The sequence below is a fragment of the Enoplosus armatus genome, chromosome 13 (assembly GCF_043641665.1).
Source record: "Enoplosus armatus isolate fEnoArm2 chromosome 13, fEnoArm2.hap1, whole genome shotgun sequence".
In the NCBI taxonomy this organism is placed as follows: Eukaryota; Metazoa; Chordata; class Actinopteri; order Centrarchiformes; family Enoplosidae; genus Enoplosus; species Enoplosus armatus.
In genome coordinates, this window is record NC_092192.1 from 4,638,983 (window position 1) to 4,647,656 (window position 8,674).

Consider the following 8,674-nt stretch of genomic DNA (forward strand, 5'->3'; position numbering starts at 1 on the left):
GTGTTGATCAAGAAATATCTCCAATGGTCACTTTCACACCTGTAGTTTGGTTCATTCGGTCTGGACCAAAGAAAAAAACTTAAATCATCGATACCTTTTGGTGCCGGCCCATTTCCTGTTCACACTGACTTATTACAAACAAGCAAAAAGCTGTAAACTTTGAAGAAATAAACAGTTATATGCATTATTAGTCAAGACTGCAACGGGACCATATGGGTTATAAATAATGCCTAATTACGGGACAAAAAATAAGCATCTTGTGCTGTAACATTACAGGGGGATAGTTACTGTGTGCTCGCTATGTTTCATTCACTTATGTATACAGATCGCTTAGTTGACCATCTTTCACATCCTATGGTTGGTCTGCTTTGCTTTCACATCACACCGCAGAATTAGCTTGGAAGAGGACCATCGTCCTACTTTTCAAGCAGTCTCTGTCACAGAGTGTTTCAGTTTTCCCACCAGACAGAATGAAACCGATCCAAACGAGTAAACGCAGTTTGTTTGAACCAAACAGGTTAGGTGTGAAAGCACCCTAAAACAATCAAATATTATACAAAAAAGTAAATAAAACTGCTTTGGAGTTATTGGAAGTTGTTGTCCTATTATTTTCTCTCGCCTCAGGTGACTACACCTGCTTTCAGTCGTGGAGCTAAGCTGAAACTGATAATAGATATTCCCATGTGATTCTGGGAGACAGAGTGTGTTCCTTTAAAATGTAACATTAATAAATATTAAACAAATACATGCTGCTATCTAACTGAATACAAGAAATATTTAATTGCAGGTTTCAGATAATCTTTGGGTGTATAGTCAAGGAGGAAGCCAACAGCAGTGTGTAATGCGGACTTTAAAAAAAAGCTAATGTAGGTGAACCGATATCAGTCCGACCTTAGTGTAAACTCTTCAAAATAACATTAGAAAAGGTCACCCAACATGTCTTGCATTGGCAGGGTCAGGAGAGCCTGACCAGTGTAGCTCAGAGGTTCATATACTGTGTGCTTGTATAAATCTTTTTCTTTCCGAGCATGACAAAATGACCAGAAGAGAAGGGACGTGCTGGACACTGTCGAGGTGATGGGAGTGCGTGTGTTTCTCAGCTCTCGTCATCGGGATGGTGTTGCTCCAACAGTCGAACGTGAGTGAAGGGAAAGTGGCCTCGTTTGCCCTTGCACTCACCCTCCCATTGGCCGTTCACGTTGATCTTGGTCACTTTTACCATGTCCCCCACCTGTCAAATGACAAAATACAATTAGGAATGCAGGGACACAATACACACTTTCTCCCCTCCATATTAACAGGCAGGATCCGTTCATGCAAGTCGAACCTATCAATACAAACTCAATGTCTGCAGACCCACAAACAAACACCCTAGTTTGACTGATATCAATCAGTTTTGAGTGACACATCCGTCCCAGCGACGTCATGTTCAGTCAAGATGGAAGCTCTCGCAGCAGTTGCTGAGAGCAATTAACATTTTTCATTACAATCAAAGAAACACGTAGATTTAAGATTGAATTGACTTACTATCTGTACAGTTGCATTGCCATTTTTGCAGCCATTTCTCAGTCACTATTTTTCATGGATATAGCCAAGAAGCTAGCTGTGTAGGGACTCTGACGCCTACATTCTTAATTCTGCTTACAAAGCTCTGGTTTGTTCGATTGTTTCTCCAACCGGGAGAAACAGCCACCAATAATGGGCACAACACCATTATTGTCTGGAGGAGGCTACAGTAGCTGCTTTAGCCCAGACAACAATATTTTAATCGCCTTCAAAATCCCATGTCAGTCAAGTCCTGGTTGGTGGTCTGTCTGATGTAGTGGTTAAATTGTGATTTTTTTTTTTGTGTTAAGAATCTAAATACAGTCATGGGATGTTGTAATTCCAGGTTATTAACTGTTCTGCAGACAATGAACTTTAAATATTTCAAAATAACACAGGCAGCTGTAAATTACCGAATAATTGCTAGTCCTTATCTCCGGTGAGGGCACTGTGTACAGCGCTGTGAATCTTCACTTCACTCACTGTTTCCCATACAGCCTATACTTCAGCAGGCTGCACAAATATATTGTGACCCATTTTAACAGCAGCAGAGGCTCGAAACACTGTGTAATGTCATCTAGTCTGTTTTATCTCAGACAGAAGCACACATATAAACCATCTCCCGCTCTTGTTATTACAAACAAAATGGTGGCGTCTGTGTTTATTGAGAAGACTCAAAAAACTGGACTGCACAGAGACCAACAGGAGCCCCAAACAAAAGGTGGTACCAAATCAGCACTCGTCCAAAGGTAGACTGTGTAGAGTGACTAAATGTATTTTAGCCGTCAAATTATTTCAGCTTTAGCTTCTGAATCTACTCATCTGCAGCTCCAGACCCACTGTTGGTATCTCTGTGATGGAAACAAGTTAGGCATCAAGTTAGGAGACTTTGAGAGAAAACCCACCGACACAAGCACCACCACCAACATAACCCAGTACTCCCGTGGTGGAGCTAACACTAGCTAGCTAGCGTGTCAACAGAAGTTCACAAGCTAAAATTACTTAAAATAACATGATGGCTAATGATGAGCTACTCAGGACAAACTGCATAAAAATCCTCCTTTTTCAGCGGATGTAATCCATGGAGTCTTTGAGTCGTGAGTTAGCAGGCTAGGCTCATTAGCGAGCTGGTCACAGTCAACTGTATGTGTGATGTGGAGACACTGTAAGTTCAGATCACTGTGGGACACCTTCAGAGGACTCACGACAAACCGGATGATGTTACACTGCCTTTATTAGCCTCCACCATTGTTTGCATTTCATCTAATACTCTGAGCAAACACTGCGTATTTATCTGTTACTAAAAACAACACGCCTTGTTTCACCGAGCTCCAGTGGTAATGACTGTACAATGTAACATTCACATGAATCCAATGGGCCACGATGTGTACATAAAAAGAGGCCACTGTAAAGGATCCGTGTCTGTCTCTCTCTATAGAGCCATCTCCACTGTGAGTGTCTTCATGTGCGCTGTCAGCTTGCATTTGTAAAGATACTTTGTGTGTATGCTCACATGCATGAGTGAGCCATTACCAATCAGGACAATCTACACTGCCTCAGCTGAGACCCAAAATAAAGAAAAACAGATCCAAAAGAGGTTAGCAGTGAATAGAAGGACAGCCTGGGAGAAAATGAATGGTGGGTGCAATTGCTACCTCCAGAGCGAGCGCCGTCTTGTCGTAGGCGTTGGGCACCCTCTTCTGAATGGCTCGGGCATAGACAGGCCCATTCTGTAGGTTAGGGAGCTGGGCATTGACCACAGGCTGAGCGTACTGGCCTGGGTCCCCCAGAGGGTTGGCCTGAGGGGCCCCTGTTCCGTCTGTGCTGCCCACTACCCCTCCAACTTGCCCCCCCTGTCCAGTCCCCGCAACAGGGGGACCCAGGCTGGCAGCAGTGGGCGAGGCAGGCCGGTACTTCTCCACGTAAGGCACGGGGATCATTCCGGCTCTGCCCTCCTGGTTAGCAGCGTTCCACCACTGGTCCTCTGGCTTCTCCAGCACACGCAGGATGTCACCCTTGCGGAAGGGGAGGTCCTCCTCATCGTTGCCAGGGAAGTCAAACAGCGCCCGTACAAACTCCGCCTCCTCGGGCTGCTGCGGGACGCCAGCAGAGGAGCTAATGAATCCTGTGTGCTTGGCCTTGCTTATGGGCTCTATGAGTGTGGTAGTGTCCAGGTAGTGGATCTTATAAAACTCCAGCAGGGCCGGCAGCGCCTCAAACTCCTGATCCCCAATCCGAAACCGAGGAGGAGCCAAACCTGGCAGAGGAAAGGTGACTTTGTTAGTTTGTTGAAGGTAAAACATAATAGAAACAAACAAATCAACAAATGAATAAATACAGTCCTAGGACAGATCAACGAGTGGCACAATTACTGGCAGCACTGACCAGCTTGCTCTAACTTTGTATTCACACAGCGAGCAAGAAGATTAAATTCACTGAAAAGTCCAACCATATATAGAATATCCTATCAAGGGGATGTTGAGACTCCAGAATAAGGAATAAATCACCATATGGTAAATCTTCTGTGAAACCATTTATATATACGATAACCTGAATGTCTCCTTTGGGATAATTCGGCAATTTAAATGTATGACAAATCAACGCAATTCATCACATCAATGCAAAAGTCACAAATCCAATATTGCCATAAAGCAATCCTGCTCACTGATTTGCAACATTGTCAACAATGGCCTAATACAACCAGAGATATTAAGGATTAAAGATAAAGACAGTTAGCTCAGTAGAAACAACATAGCTAAATCTACACAGGTTAAGAAATCTATACCATAGTATCACCCAGTGCTATCAAAATGCATAACAAAATGGAGTGGCATTAGCCCACATCACTGAGTAAACACTGGATTTTATTTAGCTAACATGTTCTGACAATAAATCAAATTTGATTTGCGTCAGTTTGAGTGGTTGTCCCGATTTGGGCAGAAAAAGGCTGTCGCACTTGTAGCCTCTGCAAAAAGCAGATTTTAATATTTTATTTACTGGCGTGCTCGTCACAACTGCTTGTTTCCATCTAAATTTTGGCTCCATATTTTATTTTAGTTCAAATAAAAACTGGATGCTGTTCCTACACATCAGCCACTCACTCACACCACTCAGCTTGTGATTTCAAAAGACATTTGAACACTATTAACCACTACTTTTACTTAAAATATGTTTCATACCTTCTCTAACAGATTAGGATAATATAGTTGCCATAGTGACCCAATGCTAAAGAAGCCCAGAAAGGACAAAGAGCTGGAAGAGTAGCGGCAGTCCTGTGAGCAGGGCTATGTATGTGCAACAGGGCAGGATCACAGACATTCCTGAAACACCAATCTGGCCAGTCATCCTCCAGTTGTGACAGCCCAGCCTGCCCAGTTCCATTCAATCTCAGCAGCAGCAGCAGCAGCAGCCCAGCCCACCTCACCACCGCTGGGCGCTGAGCTACCGTCCTGCTGCCTACACAAGGACAAAACACCGCTTCAATCCTCAGGGGGGAAAAAAATCATAAATGATCCCAAGTACGGTGGTTGAATAAATAAATTCTAATCGGTTGCTGATAGCTAGCTCGCCAAACACCAAACTCCATTTAAAAAGTATCGCACTTAACTTTACGTTGCTCATCCACACCATTTGTACATTAGCGGTAACGTTACTTCAAATTTCCGTTAAATTGTGAGGTTGAAATGATACATCGATACGCGATGATTGGCCCAAATAAAGATACCAATGTACAATTCCAGTCAAAAGTATTAACACTTCAGACCGACTCTTCCGTTACCCACGGTAGCTACGTTAGCTAACGCTACACAGTCCAAAATACACTGGGCGGCAGCGAGCAGCGTAAAACACACAAAAGTTTTCATTTTTGTTCTAAAGAGTGAATATTATTATATTATATGTATGCCGACTTTGAGAGTACTTTCCAAAAACACAGCACTTAAAAAAAACACAAACTTATGTGATGAAGGACAGGTATATTTGCAGATTTACCAAGATCAAGTTAAATTGGACATACCATAAAGGGCGTTTGGTGTGGTTTGACGAGAGCGAGAGAGGGAGAGGGACGTAACTGGGCTAAATCCTAGCAATCCAGACTTAAAAATGAAAATACGTATTGTAACGTTAGCGTCGGGTGAACATGTCTGTAGCAAGCTCAGTCAGGTAACGTTACCTAGCAAGGTGACAAACAATTCAACCTTACCTGAGCCAGATTGCCGGTTGTTACTGATGCTGTTGATTATATAATGGGACACTTTGGAGTTCTCTGAAACGGACAGCACGTAGTCACCAGGGCTGGTAATTGAGTCCCTCGCCAGGAAAACGCCATGTCTCTGTCCCTGTAAAAGAGAAACTGCTTCCTGGCGGCTTAGCCTCCCCCAGTACCAGCTAGCACGGTCTTCGGCATCAAAATTACCGGCCATGGCTGTGAAATCCTGTCCGAGGCTTGAGGCCTTTCCCCTTCGCCTCTCCCTATCCGCAACTCATACAAAAACTTTGATTGACTAAAGCTGCTCCTGGAGGAAAAAAAAAAAAAACGGTACAATACCACAATTTTAGCAACTTCCACGAGTAATGCCAAGACGTTTAAGTTGACGCAGCTTCTGTTACACCACAAAACACTCAACAACTTCAGCGTTAAAATTACACAAAAAAAAAAAAAAAAAAAAATCAAAACTAATGTGCAACAAGAAACTCTGGGACTGAAATGGCGGATCTAGGGAAAAGTTGACCTCATCTACCGGAAGGGATGCCTGGTCTATGGGAAGCGCTGCATTCACGCCCCTTAGAAAACATTGTAGATACGGTCAACGGCTCTTAGACTTTTTTTCTTTTTTTGTTAGATTACAGCACTTAATACTGCTGCCGTCCATTGTTTATTGAGCATGCCTTTCATCCCTTAGTTTACTAATTGAAAACATTTAAATCCCAAGGAATGACTCAGAAAAACGTGGGGGCTTAAAGCAACCACTTGATCTCAGTTTATTTTCTAACTACTTAGAAGCCTTAAACGCACCATAATTAAACTTTTCTGCAGACTTTGGCTGCTCCTCATCGTCTTTTTACACGGTTCACAAACATGCTTTTAGTGAATACAAGACATTAAAATGTCAGAATTACTTGTAAGATTGTCAAACCCAGTTTAAATGATGTTTACAGCTGGTGTGAACAATATTACTATGTAGTATTACACGTGAAAGCTGAGTGAGTTCCTGAATGTTTGTTTTTTTCACCCAATATTTTCATCTCTCTCTAGGACTGACTTGTCACACACGTGGGGGAATGGGAGTCTTGAAAACGTGTAAAGATAGAGAAATACTTTAACTTTATTACTTTAACCTAATAATTTGTATTTTAGGCCAATGGCCTTTTGCAGTGCATTTGTTATACCAGTAGATGGCAATGTACTCTCCGTTATGAAGCATGACGCTCCTGTTTCTGACACCGTTTGCAGGAAATTTCTCAAAAAGTGTTATTTGTCATTGTGACCAAAAAGCTACGTTAAAAAAGTCCACCCATCATAAGTGTGTCATTAATCTCTCACTGCGTTATTCACATGAAGAGAGAAGTTTCTAGTGGAATTACATAGATGTTTGATGAGTGACTCTACAGATGTCGACCATTAAATTTCATTAAACATACATATAAATTGTTATTGTATATATATATTTTTTTATTTTTCACTTAAATATTGTAAATGTGTATATTTTTATTTTTTATACCTTATTTTTGTACATACTCTTATTTCTAAATGTATGCTACTTTCTACTCTTGAATGGGAGCACCGGTACTGTATAATTTCCCCCCAGGAGATCAATAAATTATTTCTGATTCTGATTCTGACCTTGAAAAGAGTAGTTTGGTATAAAAATCTTAGTCTCTCATCTCAGCTTTCAACCGCATCTCACAGTCTTCCTCAACAGATGGAGTTTGCTCAGATTTGTTTCTATTGTCCTTATACTGAATAACATGTGATTTATAATTAATAGTGAACTGTTCGATTGTATAAAAACAGTGTTAGTGTCATGCCAGCTGCTGTCACTGACACAAACTCTAAACTTCACACCTGTATGACTGACCGACCTGAATTTGGCTCCTGATGATCGTAACACTGAGACAATCCTCCATGTACATTTTCAACTGGTAAATCATTAACAGAATTACACTTCATCTCTTGACCTTCTTTGTATTTTTGTCTCTTTTTTCCGATATAAAACAATCACTCTAGAATTGAAAAATATTAGAAAATTGCTTTATTTTGCCACATTACAAGATTCAACTCAGGCAGGACTCCAGTTTATTGTTACTGTAACAACAGCAGCTATTACAAACTATTACTGTTTTCTAAACTGAGAGGTAATATTCCCGTCTTTGTTAGTGATTTGAGAACTACACAAAAACCAACCTCCCTTTTGTAAATACAGCAACATTAGAGCCACACACGTCACAACACATAAGAAACTGCATTTTAAGAATCCGTGTCAGTCCACGATCAATTCTGAAGAAAACAGGGTGAATACACACATACAGTATAAAACTGATCAACATATCTAGGATTTGGCAGAAAAGAATATTTGTCAAACACTAAAGTCGTTGTTCATGTGATTCGAACTACAGTGGTTTCCTATTAATCTGCTCATTCAAAGTGTTCATAACATCTAGGCTGTGTAATCTACTCTGATACAGAGTTATTCAAACTTCTTCAGGTGGTTGTAGAGGGACTGGACATATGTAAACACACACATGGGGTCTGGCTTGTCCCCCATCACCATCATGTCCTCCACCTCGATCAGACGGAGACAGTCAGCCTGCACCCTGAAACGTAAAAGTATAATTACGGCTTATTTGCTTTCTGACGGATATGAGAAATGTTCATACCACTCATTCGTTAAATATGAGCTTATCTTAGCATAAAGACTGGAAAGGTAACAAACTCCACCTACCAGCACCTCTAAAGCTCACTGATTAACACGTTATATCTTGTTTGTTTAATCTGTACAAGCGTCAAAATGATAATTCGCCGTTTCACAGGGTTATGTGCTATTTCTTGGCTCTGGGCTGTTGCCAGGCAACCAGAAGAGACTCCAGGAAGTTACTGCGGCCACAAATCGAGAAATAGTTTTTTTTCGTT

At 41.5% G+C, this 8,674-nt stretch overlaps 1 protein-coding gene across 2 annotated transcripts; it reads right to left on the bottom strand.

The window, feature by feature from the left end:
- Positions 1-937: 937 nt before the first annotated feature.
- LOC139295628 (adapter molecule crk-like) lies at positions 938-6,114 on the bottom strand. Of its 2 annotated transcripts, XM_070917846.1 has the most exons (4): positions 5,747-6,114; positions 3,425-3,820; positions 3,201-3,376; positions 938-1,231 (listed from the first exon to the last, which is right to left on the bottom strand). In XM_070917846.1, the coding sequence occupies exons 1-4, from the start codon at positions 5,964-5,966 to the stop codon at positions 1,097-1,099; spliced, it is 927 nt and encodes a 308-aa protein (XP_070773947.1). In that variant the 5' UTR covers positions 5,967-6,114; the 3' UTR covers positions 938-1,096. The 2 variants fall into 2 exon arrangements, with proteins under 2 accessions (XP_070773947.1, XP_070773946.1); XM_070917845.1 differs by having other exon boundaries at positions 3,201-3,802.
- Positions 6,115-8,674: the final 2,560 nt, after the last annotated feature.

Excerpts from the sequence above, each read along its gene's own strand:
- LOC139295628 (XM_070917845.1), bottom strand. The coding sequence starts at position 5,966 with ATGGCCGGTAATTTTGATGCCGAAGACCGTGCTAGCTGGTACTGGGGG. Across the intron at positions 3,803-5,746 it reads CAACCGGCAATCTGGCTCAG|GTTTGGCTCCTCCTCGGTTT; the intron begins GTAAGGTTGAAT and ends TTCCTCTGCCAG. Across the intron at positions 1,232-3,200 it reads AGACGGCGCTCGCTCTGGAG|GTGGGGGACATGGTAAAAGT; the intron begins GTAGCAATTGCA and ends GTCATTTGACAG.